The sequence below is a fragment of the Sporobolomyces salmoneus genome, assembly GCF_050403485.1.
Source record: "Sporobolomyces salmoneus JCM6883 DNA, S_salmoneus_JCM6883_v1_ctg13, whole genome shotgun sequence".
Taxonomy (NCBI): domain Eukaryota; kingdom Fungi; phylum Basidiomycota; class Microbotryomycetes; order Sporidiobolales; family Sporidiobolaceae; genus Sporobolomyces; species Sporobolomyces salmoneus.
Window position 1 is genome coordinate 45,311 of NW_027481150.1, and position 22,982 is coordinate 68,292.

At 51.2% G+C, this 22,982-nt stretch overlaps 12 protein-coding genes across 12 annotated transcripts; 6 read left to right on the top strand and 6 right to left on the bottom strand.

Moving 5' to 3' along the window:
• Positions 1-386: 386 nt before the first annotated feature.
• JCM6883_000158 (uncharacterized protein) lies at positions 387-2,736 on the bottom strand (the record flags this gene model as incomplete). The annotated part of the gene is made up of 12 exons (XM_076630888.1): positions 387-514; positions 578-720; positions 786-851; positions 923-1,046; positions 1,127-1,359; positions 1,447-1,460; positions 1,528-1,583; positions 1,648-1,712; positions 1,776-2,007; positions 2,073-2,473; positions 2,572-2,621; positions 2,695-2,736. The coding sequence occupies 12 exons, from the start codon at positions 2,734-2,736 to the stop codon at positions 387-389; spliced, it is 1,554 nt and encodes a 517-aa protein (XP_076489028.1).
• A 305-nt stretch (positions 2,737-3,041) lies between these two features.
• On the top strand, positions 3,042-4,455 carry JCM6883_000159 (chromo domain-containing protein; the record flags this gene model as incomplete). The annotated part of the gene is made up of 6 exons (XM_076630889.1): positions 3,042-3,090; positions 3,175-3,212; positions 3,312-3,397; positions 3,479-3,881; positions 3,989-4,162; positions 4,279-4,455. 6 exons carry the CDS (start codon positions 3,042-3,044, stop codon positions 4,453-4,455), a joined length of 927 nt encoding a protein of 308 aa, XP_076489029.1.
• A 379-nt stretch (positions 4,456-4,834) lies between these two features.
• JCM6883_000160 (NAD(P)/FAD-dependent oxidoreductase) lies at positions 4,835-6,449 on the top strand (the record flags this gene model as incomplete). Its single annotated transcript, XM_076630890.1, has 6 exons — positions 4,835-5,008; positions 5,065-5,343; positions 5,417-5,798; positions 5,860-6,049; positions 6,115-6,209; positions 6,277-6,449. 6 exons carry the CDS (start codon positions 4,835-4,837, stop codon positions 6,447-6,449), a joined length of 1,293 nt encoding a protein of 430 aa, XP_076489030.1.
• A 286-nt stretch (positions 6,450-6,735) lies between these two features.
• On the bottom strand, positions 6,736-8,221 carry TSC13 (trans-2-enoyl-CoA reductase (NADPH) TSC13; the record flags this gene model as incomplete). Its single annotated transcript, XM_076630891.1, has 8 exons — positions 6,736-6,866; positions 6,940-7,114; positions 7,196-7,331; positions 7,393-7,443; positions 7,521-7,663; positions 7,777-7,791; positions 7,870-7,883; positions 7,957-8,221. 8 exons carry the CDS (start codon positions 8,219-8,221, stop codon positions 6,736-6,738), a joined length of 930 nt encoding a protein of 309 aa, XP_076489031.1.
• A 161-nt stretch (positions 8,222-8,382) lies between these two features.
• Positions 8,383-9,902, top strand: KIN28 (TFIIH complex serine/threonine-protein kinase subunit KIN28; the record flags this gene model as incomplete). Its single annotated transcript, XM_076630892.1, has 6 exons — positions 8,383-8,517; positions 8,628-8,720; positions 8,787-8,966; positions 9,081-9,199; positions 9,275-9,461; positions 9,540-9,902. The coding sequence occupies 6 exons, from the start codon at positions 8,383-8,385 to the stop codon at positions 9,900-9,902; spliced, it is 1,077 nt and encodes a 358-aa protein (XP_076489032.1).
• A 310-nt stretch (positions 9,903-10,212) lies between these two features.
• JCM6883_000163 (uncharacterized protein) lies at positions 10,213-11,266 on the top strand (the record flags this gene model as incomplete). Its single annotated transcript, XM_076630893.1, has 5 exons — positions 10,213-10,421; positions 10,493-10,551; positions 10,623-10,704; positions 10,774-11,036; positions 11,103-11,266. The coding sequence occupies 5 exons, from the start codon at positions 10,213-10,215 to the stop codon at positions 11,264-11,266; spliced, it is 777 nt and encodes a 258-aa protein (XP_076489033.1).
• A 174-nt stretch (positions 11,267-11,440) lies between these two features.
• Positions 11,441-13,617, bottom strand: MET1 (uroporphyrinogen-III C-methyltransferase; the record flags this gene model as incomplete). Its single annotated transcript, XM_076630894.1, has 2 exons — positions 11,441-12,665; positions 12,725-13,617. The coding sequence occupies 2 exons, from the start codon at positions 13,615-13,617 to the stop codon at positions 11,441-11,443; spliced, it is 2,118 nt and encodes a 705-aa protein (XP_076489034.1).
• A 695-nt stretch (positions 13,618-14,312) lies between these two features.
• On the top strand, positions 14,313-15,138 carry COX20 (Cox20p; the record flags this gene model as incomplete). The annotated part of the gene is made up of 2 exons (XM_076630895.1): positions 14,313-14,653; positions 14,808-15,138. The coding sequence occupies 2 exons, from the start codon at positions 14,313-14,315 to the stop codon at positions 15,136-15,138; spliced, it is 672 nt and encodes a 223-aa protein (XP_076489035.1).
• Positions 15,139-15,449: 311 nt separating this feature from the next.
• JCM6883_000166 (uncharacterized protein) lies at positions 15,450-16,846 on the bottom strand (the record flags this gene model as incomplete). The annotated part of the gene is made up of 3 exons (XM_076630896.1): positions 15,450-16,099; positions 16,170-16,270; positions 16,416-16,846. 3 exons carry the CDS (start codon positions 16,844-16,846, stop codon positions 15,450-15,452), a joined length of 1,182 nt encoding a protein of 393 aa, XP_076489036.1.
• Positions 16,847-17,631: 785 nt separating this feature from the next.
• Positions 17,632-18,881, top strand: JCM6883_000167 (uncharacterized protein; the record flags this gene model as incomplete). The annotated part of the gene is made up of 2 exons (XM_076630897.1): positions 17,632-18,141; positions 18,204-18,881. 2 exons carry the CDS (start codon positions 17,632-17,634, stop codon positions 18,879-18,881), a joined length of 1,188 nt encoding a protein of 395 aa, XP_076489037.1.
• Positions 18,882-18,957: 76 nt separating this feature from the next.
• Positions 18,958-20,832, bottom strand: JCM6883_000168 (uncharacterized protein; the record flags this gene model as incomplete). Its single annotated transcript, XM_076630898.1, has 6 exons — positions 18,958-19,118; positions 19,178-19,616; positions 19,682-19,735; positions 19,791-20,092; positions 20,153-20,381; positions 20,461-20,832. The coding sequence occupies 6 exons, from the start codon at positions 20,830-20,832 to the stop codon at positions 18,958-18,960; spliced, it is 1,557 nt and encodes a 518-aa protein (XP_076489038.1).
• Positions 20,833-21,060: 228 nt separating this feature from the next.
• On the bottom strand, positions 21,061-22,956 carry JCM6883_000169 (uncharacterized protein; the record flags this gene model as incomplete). Its single annotated transcript, XM_076630899.1, has 6 exons — positions 21,061-21,135; positions 21,204-21,773; positions 21,843-21,967; positions 22,040-22,161; positions 22,233-22,387; positions 22,450-22,956. 6 exons carry the CDS (start codon positions 22,954-22,956, stop codon positions 21,061-21,063), a joined length of 1,554 nt encoding a protein of 517 aa, XP_076489039.1.
• Positions 22,957-22,982: the final 26 nt, after the last annotated feature.

Genomic DNA, 22,982 nt, shown 5'->3' on the forward strand with positions numbered 1-22,982 from the left:
AATTAGATATCTTTGCTATCCTGAATAACATGTGTCATCACGCGGAATAGACTATATTTATCGTTCTCGCTAGGTCCGAGGAGAGCAAGCGACCAGGCAATGTGACCAGCGATGCAGACGGGCAAGCAAATGTTCGTCTTTACTTTCTCACTTGCAGAATCTCGCTATCTGAGCCCGAGAGCCTCGATAGCCCCTCGGATTTATTTATCTGATGAGCGACGCTCCTCGCGAGCTGCCGAAACGAAGAACAAGTGGGCAGAGGCCTTTCCTGCTCAATTCTGACATCAAAGCGCAAGATCAAGCTTAACAGAAACGTGGTTCAACGCGATATTGATATGGTATATTCACAGATGAGATTCGGAAAACGTGAAGTCGGTACCAAAGACTCAAAGAACGGCATTGGGGAAATTCTTCATCGCTTGTCGCACACCGAGATCAGCTAGAACCTCCTCGCTTCCTCCGAGCAAAGAATCGAACTTGTACGCCTTCGAGTATGTTTGAATGAGTTGACCCACTAAGCGAGAGGTAAGAAGAATCAGCAAAGGATAACTCGGCGGAGAACACGATCGAGCCTTACTGCCTCCCTGCGTGATTCCCCTTCCTCCGAAGATTTGGACGCAATCGTCCGAGATCTCACCTCCGCTGATCGACAAAAAGGTCTTGAGGAACGCTTGTGGGCCCGCCAATAATTTTGATTGTTCAGCGTAAGTCATCGTGCACCTGCGAGAAAACCTCGTCAGCGTCAGCCTGCCCCTGCGCGCTGAAGGAGAGCGAGAGAGATATACATTTGATAGGTCACCTGCTCGAGCCATGCTTGTCCGGCGTCGACCTTGGCAATGATGCGAGCAAACCTGAGCACAACGGGAGGGAATGTCAATTCTTATCGCACAAATCGATTCCCTTTCCCAGCGGAAACACGTACTTTTGACGAACGACAGCGTTGTCGATCAGTTTCTTCCCTTGGACTTCCCGCAAGTGAGCCCATTTGAATGTTTCTTCGAAGATGAGACGAGAGAAACGAGCAATTCGACAATTGATAACCCATCCTGAAGGTAAATCGACTCGTTAATCAGTTCTACTGCGAGACTAGTACAGCGAAGAATGGCGAAGGGAAGCTTGGACTCACGCTCGTGGTTGAAATTAGATAGGATTACTTTCAACCCATTTCCGACGCCGCCCAATACATTCTCGACCGGGACTTTCACGCCATCGAACGTCACGTAAGCAGTACCAGCTGCATGACTGTACGAAGTCTTGATGATCTTGGTGTCGACCTCGTCTGTGCGAGGAATCAGCATCATCGTGAGTTCGTTCTCGCTCGTGCGAACTCCCGTCATAAAGTAGTCGGAGAAGTTTCCACTGCAGGGAGCAGAGGTGAAGAGAAAATAACGATTGCGGGTCAGCTCGAAGAGGGGGTCAGAAGACTCGTGCATCGTCGGAACTCACTTTGTAATCCATTTCTGTTTGACACGGAGGCAGCTCAGGGTCAGTCACCCAATCAGCTCGGTATCAATCGGAAATACTTACCTTCGTCCCGGTAACAATGAAATGCTTGCCGTCTTCAGTAAGTTTCGCCTCAGTACCTGCGGAACGACGAGTCAGGGTGAGTCGCGAAAAGAGCAAGAGTCGGAAATTGAGAAAACTCACGCATCCCTGCGACATCTGACCCGGCAAAGGCTTCCGAGATGGCTAGAGAGATGAACTTGCGTCCTCTGTAGATGAGACGAGGTCAGCATCGGTGTCTGACCACAATCGGTCAAACGAATCGTGCTTACGCTAGAATCTCCGGAAGGATCTTTCTCTTCATTTCCTCCGTACCAAAGTTGAGTACTGGAGGCAGCCCAATGACCATTCCAGCTTGTAGACCTGCCATGTATCCTGGTGCTCCGAGGCGTGCGAGTTCTTGTACGACGACCAGTTCGTGAAAGTAGTCGAAATCTTCGCCTTTGACACCTCCGGGGAGGGTCAATCCGTGAAGATGCTTTCCTGGACCCATTCTCATAGCGTCTACAAGCGACGAGCTGTGTGAGGAGATGAGAGAGCGGTAGATAACTAAGGAAAGGAGAACTGACGAATGTTCCACTTCGGGCTTCCCATGAGCTCTACAAGGCGCTTCGTCGGGCGCTCGTGAGTCAGTTCGTGAGACCTCGCCTCGGCTTTAACCTCGGTATCGAAGAAACGTCTCATTTCCTTCTGTAAAGCGTAGTGAGACTCTTTGAAGAAGGGAGAGTGGTATTTCGTGTCGAGCCAAGTAGGCTCGGAGTGAGGTACGGGACTGAGTTCACCGTCGACCGGAAGGAGGTAAGGTGCTGGGGATGTCGTGTCGAGAGAACCGATCTTGAGCCGAGCGTATTTCAGCAGGATTTCCGATCGGTGCAGCGAGAAGAAAAGGGAAGAGGAATCTTTGCCGGCGACGGTGTGGTGAAGAAGAACCCCTTCCCCACCAGGGTGAAAAGTGTGTAGTTTGGTGAGACTGCGAGTGCGAAACAAGATCCGACGGAGGCGAAGGGTCAGTGAAGCAATCGTCGAGCTCAAACTTGAACGACCGCGGAAAAAGAATCGTGAACATACTCGTAGACGTCGTTGTTGATCACGGTCCATAGATCACCTTCACGATTATGCTGTCAGGATCAGGCGCTTGAAAGATTAGCTCGAGGAGGGAAGCGAAGACGGGAGGAAAGAGAGAGAACTCACCTTGGCGACCTCGTCGAGCGTGAAGCGTTTCGTAGCAGCCATGTCGTTCGTCAAGGCGACTGTGAAGAGTACCAGAGCAAGAGCAAAGCGTAACGAGGTCGGAAGTCCAGAGGAGGTGGAGAAACCGGTTGAACAAATCGTCAACAGCCGAAATTGGATTTTGGGGAACCCTTGAGTTGCGCTGAAACAAGTTCCAGAATAGTCTAAGACTAGCCTCTCTACTGTATCGAGTGAGGAGCGACTTCTGAGCGGCAAGCGAAGCAAAAGTTACTGCAGGAGTTGAATTGCCGTTTTGACCTCCTTCTCACCTTCGCTCATCACCTCTGCTCCGCTTCTCACACCGAACGATGGCACGCACTCAACAGAAGAAGGCAGAGACCGAATCCGACGACGAATGTGAGCTTCGCTTCGCCCTCCCCTCCCATTGTTTGCCTTGATCAAAGCCGACCCGAGTCACTCAACTCATTCTTTGCTGTACAGTTGTCGTCGAGAAGTTGAAAGCGCACAGGCGTACCAAGGTAAGCTCTCTCCTACCTGGCGTTCGTTGATAGAGACGCGTTGAGATATCCATTGTTGATCTCCCTCTCCTCTCCTCTCTTGTTTTCGCGTCGAAACAGAAAGGAGTGCTCGAATACAAAGTGAAATGGAAAGGGTTTGACAAAGCTTCAGACGATACTTGGGAACCTGCTGAACCAAACCTCTCGTGCGTTTCTCTCTCTCACTCTCTCTGTTTTCTCCCGGACGTCGCAACTGAACTCTCTTTCTGCTTCGACGGAACGGATAGCAGGGGCTGTAAGGTAGCGATCGAAGACTACTGGAAGTCCAAGGATCCCGAAGAACAATTGGAACGTTACAAAGTCGGTAGCAAAGAATACAAGAAACTGAAGGCGAAACTCGAGAAAGACGCCGAGGAAGAACAAGACGAGGTAGCTTCTCCGAGGCAGAAGAGGGCACAAGCAAAGGATAAATCAAAGGGCAAAACTCCGACGCCGACGCCAAAGAAGAAACGTTCATCGGACGACAACGAGGAGAAAACGAAATCGAACAAACGCGCGAAAAAGGAAGAAAAGAAGCAAGTAATCCAAGAAGAGGAAGAGGAAGAAGAAGAGGAGGAGGAGGACCAGGCCGACGCGATGGAAAAAGATGCATCGGACGAAGATGGATTCGACGAGGCTGCGAGGAACGAGGTTCAGTGGGAAGAAGTTATCTCAACGACGGATGACAACAGTTGGGAGGCGAGTCGCGATCTATCGTGATTTTCACGATTGTCCTCTCATGGCTCCACTTTTTACAGGATCTCGTCGAAAAGATCGAAACCTGCCTCGAAGGACCACCCGCGTACGATGGTCGGCCCCTTATGTTGATCATCTGGAAGAAGATTGACGAGGCCGGATTGCCTTACGCTTCCTACACTGATTCCAAGATCTGTCGAAAAACCTGTCCTCAAAAAGTGATCGATTTCTACGAGGTAAGCTCACAACAATTTCTTCTCTTGCGATTACCCTTCTTTCCCCCGTGCTCCGATCCTCCTCGCTCTCGGTTCTGCCTTAATGACACGTGCTTTCCTTGTTGCATGTTCCAAAGACTCATCTCAAATTCAAATCCTCTGCAGATGAGGGAGAAGATCAGGCGGCGACAACTAATGGGGGAGCCGATCGACTACCTGGAGGCCAAAAGCAAGAGCAAAAGCAAGAAGGAGAAGAAGGAGCGGAACAGGGAGAAAAAAGCGAAGAGGGAGAGAAAGGAGAAAAAGCGGTCTGAAAACAAGAAACGCAATTGAACGATACCCACCGCCTGACTCGCCACCTTCTTACTGCTACACTCGCCCCCTTACTACCGACGAGCTTCCCCTGTACATTCGTTCTCTGTTCTGTTCCTGTCTGTTCTGTCTTGTTTCCGTTTGTTTCCGCGAAGTTTCTGTGTGCTAATTAACGCTCTCTCTACTGCCCCGCACCTTCGTTTCTGAGTGGAACTGACTGCTTACTCTCGGAATGTTGAACGAAACTTTTGGCCTCTGACTCGCTCCGACCATGCCGCGATTTGCCGATTCTTTGACTTCCTCCTTCCTCTTCGCCTCGCCCCTTCCGCGACTCCTTCGCCATTCGCTCGAGCAAGCTCCTATCCAACATATATTAAAGTGATGCCAGCGCCTCGACCCCCTCAACTGATTTGTATCATTGGCGCCGGCGAATTCGGAAGTACTACAGCTCTCTCGCTCGCGGAGGGCCCATACAAAGGTCATGAGAGCTTGATCACGGTCGTGGAACGGGGAACCGAACTAGCTCTTGACGCAGCGAGTTCAGATTACAACAAAGTGAGTTCTTCCCGTCTTTCTCTCTCGGCTCATATACAGCTCACCCTTGTAGACAGATCGTCAGATCCGAGTACTCTGATCCGCTGTACGCCAAATTCGCCCGAGATGCGATCATAGAATGGGAATCGAACTCTCGCTGGAAACCGCATTACCACTCCTCCGGCGTCGTCGCTCTTTCGGCAAAGTCTGATCCGCAAACGAACTACGTGCAAGGTGCCTACGAATTCAACAAGCGCGTCTTGGGAGAGGGAATGTGTGAGTGTAGGGAAGATGGGGGAATGAAGGAATTGTATCCTCGAGGAGTTCGCACGGGGTCCTTCAGCGGAGATTGGGGCGTGAGTCACCCTTTTCTCTCTAACAAAACACAAGCTATAATACTCAAGCCTCGTTGTGGAACGATGAGCGCAGTACAAGAATCGATCAGGAGGTTGGGCCGCTTCGCGAGATGCTGTCGTCGCGACAAACTCTCTCGCTCGTCAATTAGGAGTCCGCTACCTCGTTGGAGAGGCGAGTCATTTACTCTACAATTCGAACAAGACCGATGTCGAAGGAATCAAACTATCGAATGGAACATCAATCCGAGCGGATTTCGTAATCTCGGCGATGGGAGCATGGACTCCACTATTGGTCCCAGAACTGAAGGACAACTGCTTACCGACGGGACAGACGGTCGCGGTGATCCAGTTAACGAAGGAGGAAGCGGAAAAGTATAAGGAGATCCCCGTCAGCCTCTGTCTTGATACCGGGTTTTACAATTTCCCTCCTACTTCGACTGGTCTCGTCAAATTCGGTTAGTTGTCTACCTCTTCCGTCTCATGGTACGGCACCTGACTCTCTCTACTCTGTAACAGCTATTCACGATCGAGGATGGCTATCTCCGAACCCTCAACTGAACCTTCCCTCGACTCCTCGGACGACTTTGACTCCGGGCTACGAGAACCAACAGATCCCGGCTTCAGCACTTGAAGCTCTCAAAGCTGGTATGGAGAGGATCCATCCCGAATTGGCAGAGAAAGAAATCATCGAGACGAGGTTATGCTGGTGAGTTTCCATCTCATTTCGTGCGAGATGGAAACCGAATCGCTCATCAGGCATGTTGTCTACAGGTACTCTGATCGAGAATCTGGTGATTTCTTGTTCGATTATCATCCCAGATTTCCCTCCTTGTTCATCGCAGCTGGAGGATCAGGACACGCCTTCAGTTCGTTTCCTCTCACTCCGCTTCTCACACACGACCTCTCGCTAATGACCAGTTTTGTATGCTTCAGAGTTTATGCCGTTGACAGGAGAATGGATCCTCTCCTCTATAGAGAAACGTCTCCCGGAAGATTTGGCAAAGCTTTGGAGTTTCGAAGGTGACGCCTCGAGGTTGGACAAGTCGAGAGGAGAAGGACCGATCGTGAGGAAGTTGTTGCCGAACGCTAAGCAGGCTAAGCTATAGATGGAGGGTCGAGTGAGATTGGACAGTATTTTGAGCATTCTTATCCCGTAGAAGGTCACCATTTTGATGATGTAGATTCACATAGAACAGTTTAAATAGATTACTTCGCTGTAGAACCACCTCTAGGATCTCACTGCAGTTGCTCGAGAGTCGACAGGATAGTTTGAATAACTGCGATATTTCCATTGTTTCGGCTTTTTAACCTCGAACGCCGCTTTACTTGCTTTACCAATAACCTCTTCTCCTCCCTTTCAAAATAGTCTCGCCTCGGCTAGTTCAATAAAGTCTAGGCGATGAACGGGAACATAGCTTTCCTTCCTCGAGGGTACTTGTCGCCAAACTCTTTCCTGTACCTTCGGTGCTTCTTGACGGCCCAAACATACATTTGTCCGACAGCTACTGCCGTGAACAACCCAGCTACATAACCAGAGGAGATCGTGAGTTCGATTCTGACGGCGCGTAAAGACAGAGAGGGAAGGGAGCGACTTACCAGCCCAGTTGAGGGTCAAACCCGTGAATGCGAACCAAGCCAAACTTTCGAACCAATAGTTTGCGCAACTGACCGAGTCGAACCCATAGCCTCGGGGAATCTGGCGAGTCTTAGTGCCGCTCGGTCGAAGGGATGCGAGGTTCAAGTGAGTGAGGAGGTTGGAGAATTCAGAGTACTGTTTCCGCGGAGCGATTCGATCAGCGGAGTTCTTCGGCATTCCAGATGGATCCTTTGAAGTGTAACAGAGAACACGTACAGCCCAAAGAGCAACCCAGAAGTAAAGGTATTTGTCGTTCGAGAGGATCGAGTTCGAAAGTCGACTTTGACCGTTCCAAGGACCGTACAGAGGGACGGCGAGGAGTACTCCAGAAAGTCCCCAGTAATGTGCCGAGCTAACGAGTACCTGACGAGTCAGCTTCGGGGTCAGGAAATGGGAGGGAAAGAAAATCGCACTTTTTGAAGATGTTGAGAATGGGCATAGTTGCCGAAGAGAATCGATGAACGCTATTCAAATTAGGTCTCATACTCGAGTTCAGCGGGATGATTGGTGAGAGCGATGACAGAGGAGCACAGGTACTCACAACAAAGTTTCGAGTTCACGTTTCGCATAATGAATCAGAATCAAGACTAGTGCGATAGTTTGCATCTTTGAATGGACGAAGTCTTTGCCGTAGATTAACCTGGAACCGAAGTAGAAGGCGGGGTGGATGAACAAGGGGCCGAACTAGAGGAGGAACGAAAGAACGGAACGATCAGCAAACACATTCGAGAGGTTCCTGCCGACGCATTGCCGGCTCGAGGCAGACGAGAAGGAGCTGGGGTGAGAGGGATACTTACGTATTCGGTGAGGAACTATTCAAGAGGAGAAACAAGCGATCGGTTAGCCGAGTCTGCGAGCAAAAATCAGAGAGAAAGCTCCGTCGAACGTACGACTGTCTTCCAAGCTGTTTTCGTACAGGTACGAAGCTCAAGTAAGCATAACACTTCAAGACAGAGTTAGGGAGAGGTAGACCTCACCGACTTGAGGACCCAAATCTTTGATGTGTAAATCGTCTCCGTCCTTCACTCCAAAGCCCTGTAGCTTCTTGTCATCATCATCGAGGACCTGTTTCTTCTCGACCGTCGTAATCCTCTGTCGGTGTCGGTTGAGTCGGAGTGCCGATGCTTCAATGGCGAGTTTCAAATCCGCTACGGTCGGCGAAGCTTGCGAGAGCGCGAGTGTGAGCGGGAACCGTTTTGAGGGTTTCGGTGAACGCGATTTGAGCGTGATATGGAACGACATGTTGCCGGGTTGAGGGGAAAGAGGAAGGAAAGTGACGAAGGTTTGATGAAACTCTCTTGTTCTCGACCACTTACTCCGACTTCCCTGTTTTCCGCCTAAATACGAACCTTAACTCTCGAAGTACTCAGTAAGGCCGCGCGAAAAGTAGCAAGCTTGGGAGGATGGAGGCCGCTTCTCTGCTCAACTTGTCGATTCAACAAAAGTACTCAAAGGACAAAAAAGTAGGAGAAGGTACTTACGCTGTCGTATACCTGGGGAGAGAGCTGGCAACGGGGAGGAAGATCGCTATCAAAAAGGTCAGTTGTCCCCTCTCCCTGTCCCTCTCCCGCCCTGTCTCTCTCTCGAGGTCGTTATCTGCGCGAAGCTGACTCGCCTCGTGCTCGTACCGTGTGGATCACGCGAGTAGATCAAAGTAGGTCAATTCAAGGATGGGCTGGATATGAGTGCGATTCGAGAAGTGAAATTCTTGCGAGAGTTGAATCATCCAAATCTGATTCAAGTCAGTCCCTCTCCTCTTTCCCTCACTCTTGATCCTGAGCTGAAAGCTGACCGTTCTCTCGTATAGCTGGTGGACGTCTTCTCAAACAAATCGAATCTCAACCTAGTCCTAGAGTTCCTCGACACGGATCTCGAAGCCGTGATTCGAGATAAATCCCTCGTGTTTCAAGCTGGAGATATCAAGAGTTGGATGTTAATGACTTTCAAAGGACTCGAGTTCTGTCATCGGAATTGGATCTTGCATAGGGTAAGCTTCGAGTTCCCTGTAGCTCGAAAGATCTCGAAAAGCAGAAAACTTTCGCAGCTCAAGTCGTCTCACGATTCGGTCTGCTGACTCTTTCGATGCCGGTCGCGATGATAGGATATGAAACCAAACAACTTGTTGATTTCGGCAGATGGAGTACTCAAGATTGCAGATTTCGGTTTGGCGCGAGAATACGCAGACGAATCGGCAAAAATGACTTGTCAGGTCGTCACTCGGTTTGTTGCTCCTCCTCTCTCGTTTGCGTCGAATGTCATGACTCACTGTTAGTTTTCGTCGTGCGATGTGAACAGATGGTATCGACCTCCCGAGCTTTTACTCGGAGCTCGAAGTTATTCAACTGGAGTCGATACGTGGGCCGCAGGATGTATTTTCGCAGAGTTGATGTTACGAGTTCCATTCATGGCGGGCGAGAGTGATATGGAACAATTACAGACGATTTTCAATGCGCTCGGAACTCCTACCGAGAAAGATTGGCCTGTAAGTCTCTCACTTCTCTCCTTCCGTGTCTACTACTCGCTTGCGTCGAATTTGACGGACATTCTGTGTTGACATCAGGGCTTCACGAAACTTTCCTCTTCCCTCAAATTCGATCCGAAACCCGCTTCAGACCTTTCCTTCCTCTTCTCCGCCGCGCCTCCTTCCGCTCTATCTCTGCTCCAATCCCTCCTCACTTACGACCCTCGAAAACGTTTCGATTCCGTTCAAAGTCTCAAGCATCCCTACTTCTCGAGTCAACCGTATCCTACGAAACCGGAGAGGTTACCGAAACCTAAGAAGGAGGGGGAAGGCAGGGAACAGAAGGCTGAGGAGAATGGATTGCCATTGGATGGGAAAGAGAGACGGAAACTGAAGAGGAATGGGGATGGGTTAGACGAGATTCCCGGGGCGAAGAAAGTTGCGAGGAGATTGGAGTTCTAATGAAGGGATGGGGGGCGGCCCAACAGGAGCTCTGGCACGCTCGCTGTGATGCTTCTGGGCTTCAGCCAGTGATCCAGGGTCCGGTTAGAAGCAGAGCGTCGAGTTTTGAGTTTCGGGGTTTTTCGTTTTTCGTGACTTGCACAGATTTTTTTGTTGTAACGATGTCCGGTCACACTTTGATCACCACTTGCCCTCTTTGTAGCCCGTGATGTCCCTTAAAGCTTTGCACAGCCTCGTGATGATCTTGATCGCTTCACTCACGATCAATCAACCTTTTCTCCCTTCACCTCTTTCCACTTCGATTCAACTCATGTCTGGACCACCTCCGATACCTCCACGACCTACGGATCCTCCTCCTATACCTCCTCGACCCGACCATCCCGGCAAAGGACCTCCATCTTTTCCACCTCAAATCCGAGGGAAACTCATCGCAAACGGTACGAGTGCCCAATCGGGAGTACTCGCTGGCAAGAAGGGGATCAAATGGCAATCTAGTGGGATACTCGAAGAAGGAGCAAAGTAAGTCTGTTTCCTTCTCTCATCCCGTGCTGATCAGCGCGCTAAGACCCTTTCTTGCCCGAACTACTCAGCTTGACTGGACTGTTACCAGCTATCTCAGATCCCTACACGATCCATATGGGACCAGTAGGTGAGTTGTTCGGATCGATCAGCGAGTCTCGCAGAAGGATATGTTGGCTGATCTTCTGAACGTTCTCACAGGTACTTGCCTCGACGAGAAAGGTCGACAACGGACCGAGTTCTTGTCATGGCCTCCAGCAGAAGCAGGGCAGACGAACCTTTAGTGCGTGAACTCTGACTCGTTCTCGTTTTTCTTTCGTTGAGCTGACGCTTTCCGCTGCTCATTCGACAGTAAATGGAGATTCCACCTCTCTCCCGACTTACCAGCCGACTACAAGTTCTTCCACATGACTCAACTGTTCTCAAGAGAACAAGGAGGTTTCGTTCTCAGTCTCGGATTGGTTCGTCCAAGCAAGATGAAGATCAGTACCATCATTCCGGAGTGCGAGGGGGTCGCAAAGGATAACGTGATGGAGTGCGATGCGAAGAAGTATTGGGGAAGGACTGCGTTCCATAGGATGCTGGTGAAATGGGGTCCGAGTGGATCGATCGATTGTGCCTACTTTCTCGTTTTCAGTTCATTCTCCCGTGGCTGACCTCATCCTTTCATTGTTGGAACAGACACTGTACGAGATGTTGAGACGAATGAGTTGCTTCTTCGATACGTCGCGTCGAACGTGAACGTGCCGGCGAAAGGGTCAATTAAATGTGGTCTTTACCGAGCTCACGTCTTTTCACCCGCGAGTGCTGTCGTCGGTGACTTCGATTTCTCCAAGCGATCATGAGTCTATAGAGCCTTTCCCTTTCTCTGTATATACGGAAAACTTGTTGTATTCATTCCTGTACCGAAAGTTTCTCGCAAACACGCATTTGATTGGAATCTAGTCTTGCAACGGAGTAATGCGGTCCTTAACGTACAACCGATTGTACAAGATATGGTACAGAGAGAAATAGAGAATCTAGTGAAAGCCTTCGACCTCTTCGAGCTTCTTCTTGTCTTCAGCCTCGATAACTTCGACAACACTTCTCCAATCCTCTCCCAATCCTTCCCTGACTCGGTACCTTGTCGTCCCGTTCCACTTTACTACCCTCTCCCTATCGCGTTGTTCCCTTCCTTCGTCCTCTGGATCATCGAGAACCGTCATATCTCCCTCTCCGTCCAAACACATAACTGCCCATCCAACAACGATCATTCCCGGTGGTCGATGAGGCGGCAAGTTATCGAGTACGTCGGCAAGTTGTTCGATCGTCGAAGCGACAACCCTCTGATCGGGAGACGAAGCCCTTTCGATGAGTGCGATCGGTAAATACGGAGGATACTTCGAAGTCGGATGTTCGAGTAACGATTCGACCAACGACCTCAACCTCGCAACTCCCATCAAGACACACAACGTCTTCCCCCTCTCGTATCCCGCGACTTGAACGATTCTCCCACCTCTTCCAACTCCCGTACAAACGACCAAACTTTCCGCGACTCCCCTTTGCGTGACTGGAATTCCAGCAATCGTAGGTCCCGCCAGACAAGACGACAAGCCCGGAATCACGACACTTTCGAACCCGTGTCGACGGAAATGGAGCACTTCTTCCCCTCCTCGACCGTACAAGAATGGATCTCCTTGTTTCATTCGAAGGACGGTTTTCCCCGCTTGAGCACCTTCGACCGCGAGCGCCATGAGTTCGTCTTGGGCTGCTTCGGCGTTCCCGGGGTATTTGCGAGCGATGACGACTCCGGATCGGCGTGAAGGAGGGATCAGGTCGAGGATTTGCGACGGGACGAGTTTGTCCGAGAGGAAGAGGTCGACGTAGTAGGGTGAGGAAGGATCGGAGCAAGTCAAGAGGAGATGGGCGAGTCGAGTGAGCAAGAGAGTAGAACCGGTTCCAGCTCCGAGGAGAAGGATTCGACCTCGTTTCTGAGGACGGGCGGAGAAAGGTGTGACGTCGAGGGAGTGGTGAGAAGAAGTAGGTGCGTCGTTCGAGACGGAGTTGAAAGGGTCGGAAGAGAGGGAAGGGGAAGAAGGACGAGGAGTAGCGAGAGGAGAAGAAGGAGCAGAAATCGATGCGAGAGTAACGGTCGCGAGTCGGTCGAGCGGCCAGTATTCGGAGAGTTGGGCGACATACCGCATTCGGGTCAATTGAGCTGTCGAAGCAGTCCAGTCGCTTGTCGAAGGTGTTGATCGTCCGTTGCTAGAATTGGGACAAACGGTAAGGATCAGGTTTGAGAATCGACAAGATGACGAGCTTACCTCCTCGCAATCGCTAGCTCCTCCAACAACCTACTCTTCTCCCTCGTCAATTGCTCAACCGGTCGATTCAACCCGACTCCCTCAGTTTCCTCCGAATCTCCCTCTCCAATCTCATCGTTCTCGTCTTTTTCTGACTCTTGCTCTCGTTTCAACTCTTTCCGTAGCTCACTGACTGCCAATACTGCCGCTCCAACACTCTTCGGTAAACTCGAAACGATTTCCCTCCTCAGTCTCGTCGCGAGTCGACATGCAGAAGAATTCGTCGTCAACGCCAACTGCAATGGTGATTTCCTCGGTCGTTCGTCCCCTTTCTTCATTGTTCCGTTCGTTGTTGTTGAGGAAGAGGTCGAGGACGAAGGGTAGACGAGATCGAATCGATGACTAACCATCCAACTGAAATCGCTCAATTCAGGTCGATCCGCCACGTTAATCACGAACCTCCTTCGTCGAGCTTCTCTCCTGAACGCGATCGCACTGTCGAGGGTCCGTCGGGACGTTTCCGAAGAAACGAGAGTGTCGGACAATCCGATCAAGGTCACGCCTTCGAGTAAGGAAGACGATGCTTCGAACCAGTTTGACCAGTCTGAGGTAGAGGCGTCGTTTGAGAGATCGAAGGGGATGGAAGTGATTTGTTTTGAGTCGAGACGATGGAGTAATTCGGGATCCCAGATAGTCGATTGCGAACTTGACGCTGAAGAGGAAGGGGAGGAAGGAGAAGGACCGCCGACTACGACTTGATAGCCTGCTTCGAGAGCTGCAAATGTCCGTAGAGCGGAAAGACGGGAAGGGCCGAGGAGAAGGACGGATGGAGCAGGTTCTGAAGAATTCGAAGTCGCTGGGGAGAATGAGAGAAGGAGGGAGGCGCCGAATTGAGGCTCAGGGAAGGTGAGCATGGTTCTAGAAGGGTTGGAGTGAAGACGAGAGTCAGTTTGGCGTGAACGAGCGAACGAGGCAGTGAAATTGCTGTGCGAAAGATTCATCGTGAATGGCCTGTCTGGTGTTGGGGTGACCCGGCGGGCACTGAGATAGCGCATGTACCAACTCGATACCTGTCGGTATGACCACTATGATAGCCAGTCTGTTCACGACCAATCTGAGTGCGAGATAAGGATAGTCCGGTATCGGTTCTCCCTTTCCCAGCTTATTTCCATCGTCCGATAGAGCTGAAACTCCTGCAGGGGGGTGACACGTACCGTATATAACTTTCTAGGACAGATGTAAGTGATTCCGAGTGATGGTTGAGGAGAGATAGGCGGATTCCGATCCGGGTCGAAGGCGAAAAGTTGAACCAAGAGTCGGGGCTTCGTGCCGGCGTCTGTGGCTACTCAGGCGTCAAGATACCTAATCTGGACTGTTATAGCTGGTGAAATTCGAGGTCGATGAGGTGCGAAGTGGTGGGAAAGAAGTTGAAGAGTTCCGAAATGATTTCGTGCTTTCGTTGGACTTCGATTGACTGTTTCTTGCCGTTCATCGGTATCTTCGCCACAACTCTCTGCCGCTTCTACAACGCCTCGAGCAACTTACTCCCCTCTCCGGCCCACCTCGCACACAATCCGGTAGCCAATTCCTTGATCTAAAAAGTTTCATCATGGCAACTGCACCACCTTCCGGCGTACCTCCTTCCCTCCAAGCCGACCTACCAGACTCATCGCCTTCCGGCTCCGGCTCCTCCTCGCAGAAACCGACAGTGCTCGACGCGGTGAAGACGATCAATCCGGTTCAAGATCTCCAAAGGCTCCCTTCGATGCCCTGTGCGAGATCTTCCCTCTTGTTCGGAATCGTCGCAGGGGCTTCGATCGGTGGATTGAGGTTCATCTTCAGTCGAGGAGGGAGAGGGACACTGAATGGTGGGAATAATCGGACGGGAGAATTGGGTGCGGCGGCGAATTGGGCAGTAGGGGCTTGGGGAATCGCTAGTCTAGGGGCTTGGTAAGTCACACACTCGTATCCAATCGGCTAAAGACAGAGCCAAGTTGGAGCTGACGATTTTGATCTCTCTGCATATTTTCATTCTTCCCTCTTCCTTCCGCTCTCTTGCTCAACTCTCCGTCGATATGCAATTCTCATATCCACTGACTCGCAGGGAAACATGTCGAGCCCGCCAAACTGCCGAAGCGACCCGAATGGCGGCCCTCGTATCCGAAATCAAAGCTCGACAAGCCTCGAAAGCCGCGAAACAACGAACTTCATCCCCTATAGTCGGCGGAATACCTTCCTCAACAACGATGGAGCCTCCATCAGGATCAGGGGAAAGCGTGAGAGCTGGGCCGGTAGGGGGAATTATGCTGGGAGAACGAGGGAAGGAAATGATTCGCGAGAGACAGGGCGAACAAGGGTCGAACGGAACATCAGCAGAGGGGACAACATCGTCAGAGGGAGGTGGGGGGAAATCATGGTTCAGTGGACGGATATGAACGCAGTATTTCAGGAAGATATTACGTTTAGAAGTTCGTCCCCTCGCAATATTCAGTCAGCCGCATCGTCTCTCCCTCACTCTTTCTCTGTTCAGCAAAAACTTGTGTTCAACCAGGAACCATCTATAAGAGTGACATTGCGATGCTATATACAAAGAGGAGCGAGAACTAGAACAATACAACTAGAACATGCAAGAAACGATCCATGCAGACGAGCGACCAGGCAACAAGAGACATGGACGGAAGAGAGAAGGGAACGTGATAACGGGGAAAAGAAAGTGTGGTACAGAATGGAAGCGAAATGACTCCCTCTAGAAGTTGACGATTCTCCTCTTCTCGAGTGGCCTGCTACTCGATTTCTCCATCCAAGAAGCTTTCGGATACAACACATCCAACTTCTTCCATAAATCCTCGAGGGCATTATCCGCATGCGCACTCATCTCGTCGTTGATGTTGAAGAAAGGTGAATCCGAGTCCTGGAGGTCTTTCCAACTTGCATTGTTTGTTGGGAAGTCGTCCGTCCAAGCGAGGAAATGAGCTCGGTTTCCGTCGTCGATTTCGGCAGTGAGGTCGGAAGGAACGGCTTTATCGAACATGGCGTACGCGGCGTGAAGGATGTGAATGTTGACATCTCCCGACCAGCGAACTCGATGAGCGACGGAGTCTCGAATCGCCGGACCGAACTTCGAATGAGCGTGAAGATTACGAAGGGCGTTGCGGAGGAAGGCGTAGGGAGCGTGAGCGGGAACTCGAATCGAAGATCGGGGGAGCTCTCCATAAGCGGATTCGATGAGTTTGCCGGTCGTCTTGACGGAAGTAGTCCAATCGTCGTCTCCAGTTCTATCTCGTACATCATCCCATTCTCGGAACAGTTTGACGCCTCCAGTCGGAGTGAAGAAGAGTTCGGGAGAAGTAGGTCGCGAAATGAAGAAATCGTCGTTGAAGTAGAGGAATCGGTTCGCTGGAAGAGGTACGCGCGAACAAGTATCAGCAAAGCGACTCTTAAGAAGCATACAGGTAGAAGAGCTCACTGAGACCAGGAATGAGATGCATGTAAGCCTCGATTGCGTTCGAATCGAAGTTTGGGAAGATTTCCTTAGGCATGATGTCCTCTACTGCGACATGTCGGAACCTGTACACCCGGACATTGTCAATCATCGCTATAGACTCAAGGAAAAGGAGGGTGGACTCGCCTTGGTTGCGAAAGATCGATCCAATCCGGTACGTGACTCCGTCTCGAGAGCAAGATGATCTCTCCCCTGTGCCACGGTAGATACCTCTCGATAGACCTGACTGAATATCTGAACAACCCATCATCCCTGAACCTGTTTGATCCTACATCTTCCCCCGTCACGGCTTCCTTATCCTTCAAGAAGCTCGTTTCTGACCCGTTGACCCAAGTGTAGACGATCGAGATGTCCTGCCACCATTTATCGTCTGGTAGTACCGCGTCTTCAGCTATCGGGACCGGCCCAGATGATAGATCGACGCGTGAAGAAGAATTCGAAGAGGGAGATGAAGAAGAGAAGTGATTCGCAAATGAAGGTGACAGGTCGGATAGGTTAGGGAGTGTGTCGAGGGAGGATGGCCATAGGAGGAAGGCGGAACAGATGATGGCACCGATCAAGAGCCATACTCGAGGAGAGGCGTTCCGAGGGTTGAATGAGGAACTGCTGCCTGAAGGAGCTAGAGACGAGTAGGCGGTCATCCTATCCCTCGACCGGGTCGTGTGAGGTGGATACGAAGAAGGGAGAGAAGCCACCAGGTCGTGTGAGTTGGAAAAAGAGCGGGGTCGAGTAGGGGAAAAAAGAAGAACGCGAGAACGGCGAGAAGGGTTCAGCAAAAAAACTTGAATGGATGTGGCTCGGAGAGTCGGAGCATCTCCGAACTCGTCTCTCTCGATCGTTTCGCCAAGCAAGATCTTCCAACAGCATCTCGTCCCTGCTGTTCAGATTGCAAGTCTGAGCTCGTCGACTTGGCTCGATGGGCTCTCGAGGGCCGGGCTTGTTCTACAGGCCTTTACAGACCACGTCTGCGAAACAAGAAGCTTCTCGAAAACCGTTACGGATAGAGAGATACGGGGAACGCTAAAATTTGGATGTGAATTTTCGACGAAGATGGAAACTTGCGATTCTATCAAATATCGCGGACCTTCGTACGACCTGCTGATCTGGCCGTTTCGCCTTTTGCGCGGTTCCGCTGGCCTGGACTCAAGTCTTTCTTGCGAGCGAGAGTTCGCACTGATCGCTCTTCCGGAGTTCCGGTTCACGTACCGCTTTGCGAATTTTATTCTCCGACTCTCCCACCACCGACTCTTCCGTTGCGATATTATATCCAGCTTTAGCCGAACTGGCGTCCACGTCGTTCCCGCCGAGCGCTCGACCTCGACGATCGGTCGAGGTTCAAGTCGAAGTCCCTCTCCTCTCTTCTTCCGCCAACGACGACAACGACCTCGAGACCGACGACCGTCTCCCGCCTCTCTCCTCCACGAAGATGGCTAAGCCCGGCCTGTTTGGATTGTCGGGAAGAAGACTTCACGTAGGGATCCTCTCGTTCTTCATCATTGCAACGTTCCTCTTCGGTCGATATCACTCGTCAACTATCTCGGAGAAGTACGACCTCGATCAGCAACACTCGAATTCGGTAGATCTCAAAGAAGGACTCGCGGAGTGGGAAGCACCGACACGAACAGAAGGAGGAGGAGGACCAGCGGAATTCATAACGAGCGGGAGCAAAGAGGAAGGGAGATGTAAATCCAGTAGACCGAGGTCGGAAGCAGGACACGTTACGGCGTTCTTGATCATGGTGCATTCGAACGAAACGATTGAAGGAGCGAGAAGGTTGGTTGAACAAATCTACGACCCTCACGATTACTTCCTCATTCACGCCGACAAGAAGATGGATGTGGGATTGTACGAGAGTTATAAAAAGGCTTTAGAAGTTTGCGGAAACGTTGACTTTGTGCCGGATGACGAGCGAGTAAACATCGGTTGGGGAGATATCGTGAGTTTTCTCTTTTCCGCCCTCATCGTTGACTCTCTCACTGACCTTTCCTTCGCACCCAGACGATGATCGACGCCGAAATCGTCATGCTGAAACGCGCATTACGGTCGACAATACCTTGGAGCAAGATGCTGCTCGTCGACGGAACGAGTTGGCCGCTTCTCGACGCTCAACGAAGACAAGAATGGTTCGACATTTACGACGAAGAACTCGCTCGTGGAGGAAACGGACAAGCACCCTCGCCGATCTGCAGTTACGGACAAGAGGTGATTCAATTCGATGGGGATTGTTGGAGAACTCCTTCGAGGTGTCTTGACAAGGATTGTTCAAAGATGTCGAAAACGCCACACGAGTCGCCGGTGCGGAAGGGGGACCAATGGACAGTCTTGACGAGGAAGATGGTCAAATACGCCATCTTTGGACAAGATTCCGAAGCTTGGTACGATTTCTTCCTCGAGACGGCCGTCCCGGACGAACACTTCTTCGCGACGATCAAATACGCTCAACCTGGTGCTCCGACGGGATGGTTGAGGACTCCGATGTACGTTCATTGGGGACCTTGTCGTTCTCATCCGGTCGAGAAATTCGTGGGACATCCGTGCAGTTTGGGAATGAAGGATCTCGAGCCGATCTTCGAATCGGTGGCGATGTTTGCGAGGAAAGTAAAGCTGGACGAGACGGAATTGAGGGCAGAGATGCTGAGAGGGGAACCTAAGGCGATCGAATTATCCTTATCATAGACTTATTTTATCTCTTCACTTTTCGTTGTTGTCGTTATTCAGGTTTCTTTTTGTGTTTCTCTTGCATTGCAAAGTACTAGATACAGGGTTCGTCATGGTCGTAAGGGGAGTAGTACACTCTGAGAGACGATATTGCTACAAGGAGATTGACGATTCCGAGTAAGAGAAACGGCGCGCCGCTGTTCAACCTATCGAACAGCATTCCTCCAGTCGATCCTATCAGTAAGATACCGAGTCCTATATGCGTCGGAGCACGTCAGTTCCGTCTCCATTCGAGTGAGGGCGGAAAGACTAACCTCCGGAGAAACTGTAAGCTGAACTCAAACTTCCTCCGACTTCTTTGCCTTCATTCGCGACGATCGTCCCTCTCCCTTTCGTAACCAATGCGAGACTGACCACGGTCCCCGCTGCCTGGGCTATTCCGAGTCCGATTGCGTAAAGCCAGACGAGGTGAAGACGGGGATCTCCGTTGGGCAGCGAAGCGAATCCAGCGCAAGCGCAACTTCCGAGGAGAAACGACGATGCGAGGACCGCGGCTTGGGGGTGACGAGAAACTCGAGAGAGAAAGGATGATGAGGCGATGAGACCGACCAGGGGAGAGAGGAGGAGAGTAACGAGTTGAACGATACCAGTCAAAATCGAGGCGAGCACATAGGCTTCTCGACAAGAGTGTTTGTTTGGTGGACCAGGTATCTCTGAGGAGGGTGAGGGGCAAAGATCGTTGTTGAGGAAGTACTGAAGCAGGTGCTGAGCGTGAGTACACTGGTCGGGAAAGAATAGGGAGAAAATCAAGGACAAACCCGATTCACGAGGAGCGGAATGATCGCAGTAACGATGACCGCCTGAGCTCTCGTCTACAGCACAGCCGTATCAGTAGACTCTCCAAGCTGTCACTTGAAAAGGACATACCGCGAAACTCGTGAGGAGAGCCAAAGAAACGTCTCGATTCCCTTTCGCAATGACGAACCCCATACCCAGTCTCTTCGCGAGCCTCTCCGTCACCTTCCTGAACCCTTTGTCTGTCGAGCCTTCAACCTCCCTTGAGAGGGGCCCGGATCGACCTGGCAAAGCGCAGAAAACGAAAACTCCTTCGAGGAAGGACAGCGCCGCAACGAGATAGAAGGTGATCATCAGAGCTCGAGCGAGCGGATCGGGTGAATCGGAAATTAGGTATCGAGACAGTAGGTTTGGCAGACGCAGGAAACCGAAGACTGTGGAAGGAAACAGTCAGCGAAAGGTTTCGAAAGTCGCTGAGACTTCCCCGATCTCACCTGCGAGCAGTGCCCCTAGTCCGCTGCTGAAGCCTAGCATTCCCGCCAATCTTCCAGATCTGTTCGGAGAGAGGTCTCTTGCTCGGTCGTTCGATAGAGGAGTACGTTCGGAAATCGGTTCTGAAGTTTCGCTGAAGCTTGTTCGAGGTGTAATGTTCCGAGGTTGAGGGATCGCGGACAGACTCGACAGGATCGCGCTGATAGTCGCTACTAACGAAGCTGCTCCGGCCTATGATACCCAGTGAATCCGCGTTCAGCCCCACATGACGGAGAGAAACTTAACTGAAAGAGAAGAAGAGGAGACTCACAGCAAAGAGGATTCGGACCAAGACTAACTCCCAGACTTTCCTACACTGCACATAGAACACCAAGGCTATACTGACGACGAGGTACCCTCCGCTCGCTACATACTTCACTCCGAATCGATCGCAAAGTCCTCCGACGGGTAGGTAGAGCCCGAGTGCCGTGAGCTCATCGGCGAGGATTAGGGTACCCGTGATATCGCCGGTTCGGTTCGCTGGGACGTCCAACAGAGAGGTGAGGAGGAATGGGGTCGCTGCAGAGATGAAGACGAGGAGAGAGATCGAGAATGCGGCAGTCGAGAGGGCGGCGAAGACTTGCAGAGGTCGAACATGAGTTGCTAATCCTAGCCAGGTGCTCAGTGGTCGAGCATCGGACATTCGAGGGGCCAGGTAGTTAGAAGTGAAGGAAAGAAGTTTCGCTCAACTCTCGCGGTCCGAAATCGTTGGTGAGAGTTTTCTCGCTAGTTGCAAGACCACAGGCGTGCTAGGAGATAGATATAGACAAAGTATTCGACAGAGGGAGGGAGGAAGCAGTAGGACAGAAGGAACAAAACGAAGGAAACGAGGTATAATTCGCGAAGACGAGGGGTTTCTTCGAGGGAGAGCTCAGTTGGGAATAGACCTCGCGAAAGCTTCGACGTCGGTATCTGTAGCCATCGAATGGACAAGCCAAGGGTATTCCTGTACGCGAAGAATCTATGTCAGTCGATGGTCCCGAAAGTTCGAAAGTCACGACGGTAAGACTCAACGAGTAATTCTTTCGGGGTTGGTCGAGCAACTTCCTTCGGTAGAGGTCCCTTCTTCTTGACGTTGTATCCAACTGGTTCTTTCCTCAGTGTCGCATTCACGAACTCCTCGACTTCCGGTGAGAATTTCCCTGCAGGTAATTTCGGTGCCGGTTCATTGACGATGTACTGTAACAACTCCAAGATCGACATTTGATGTCCCGAACCAGCTAACGAAACCCCTGCGACCGCCTTCCGTTTCGTCGACGATGTCTTTCGTGTTCTCGTCGAGGTCGCGGCCTGTCGTTTCTCCTGTCTTCGTTTCTCCGCCAACGCTATACTTTCCCGTTTCTTCGCCGGTCGAGTAGGCGATAAGGTATCGTCCCCTAATTCAGCCAAGAGGTCTTCGGCTTCTTCGGCGACTCCATCGAGGGAAAGTTTCGCGAATGCTTCTTCTTCGTCTTCTTCCCCTGAGGATGGTGGTTCGTCGTCGGAAGAGAACGGGAATCGGCCGATGGCGAGTTCGACGAGCGTGATTCCGAGAGACCAGACGTCGGATTTGACGGTGTAGGGATCTCCGGAAATTCGTTCGGGCTGTACCGGGAGGTGTCTGACGGGATCAGTACTTGCTGGAGCTTGAACTGATGCGGCCAGAGAACTCACACTCATATATGTACTCGTTCCGACGAACGTGTCTGCAACACTGTTGATGAGTTCTCCCGAGACCCCGAAATCGCAAATCTTGATCTGACCCGCAGAGTTGAGTAGAATGTTGCTAGGTTTGACGTCTGACATGAGAATCAGAATCGTCTACTATCAGTTCCTAATGAAATGATGGTCAGAAGGAAGCTGAGACTCACCTCGATGCATGATTTTGTGAACTTCGTACAAATAGGTCAAACCGCTCACTACTGCGAGTGCGATCTTGCCGAGAATCGGCTCAGGTATCGGTCCTACTTTCTTGTAGATGTTGTCGAGCGATCTATGGGATTCCAGAGGGTCAGTCAACTCAGAAAGGTAAAAGAGAAAAGAGAGAGAACTGTTTTATCTCACCCTTTGTCCATGAATTCCATACACATACAGATATGAGGGTCCTGAAGGTAGGCGCCGTAGAAGGAAACGATGAACGGTGAAGAGCAATCGTGCATGATCTGTAGCTCGCGCAAGATTTGTTTCCGAGTATTTTCCGAAGTTGCAATATGAACGACCTATCTCACTCCTATCGTCAGCGTTTCTGTCTCTTCTTGAGCGACAACGTTCTAGTACTGACCTTCTTCGCCATGACGACTTTCGTAGGTACATGTAGAGCTTTACTGACAGTTCCACCGTTCCCACATCCCAATTCGCTAATCACCTGTAAATCCTCGTTGCGCAAATCCAACTTGAACTCGACGCCCAATTCCAAATCTGCGAGTCGATCCGACAACCCTCTACTCCGATACGACGAGGAAGAACTTGTCGAGAGACTCGGAGTAGTGGGGAGTAAAGGAGATTCCGCACTCCCACCAAACCCTTCGACGAGCGAAGTTCGGTTCGATCTCGAAGAACCGGCAACTTGGATCGGTGGAGGTCGAGAAGGGATTGGTGGAGGAGGGAGAGCTGACGACGAGGAGGAGGAGGAAGGGGAAGGAGCAGCTGCGAGGAGTGAAGCAGCCGAAGTGCCAGAGAGCGTACCAGGTTTCGCTGATTCGGATCCGAGAGCTAGTCCTTTCTTGTTGCGATTCTTGCGTTTAGCGAGCAGTCCTGACGAGGGGACAGGTGGAGGTAAGGGATCCATTCGACAATCGACTGACAACGGGGGAG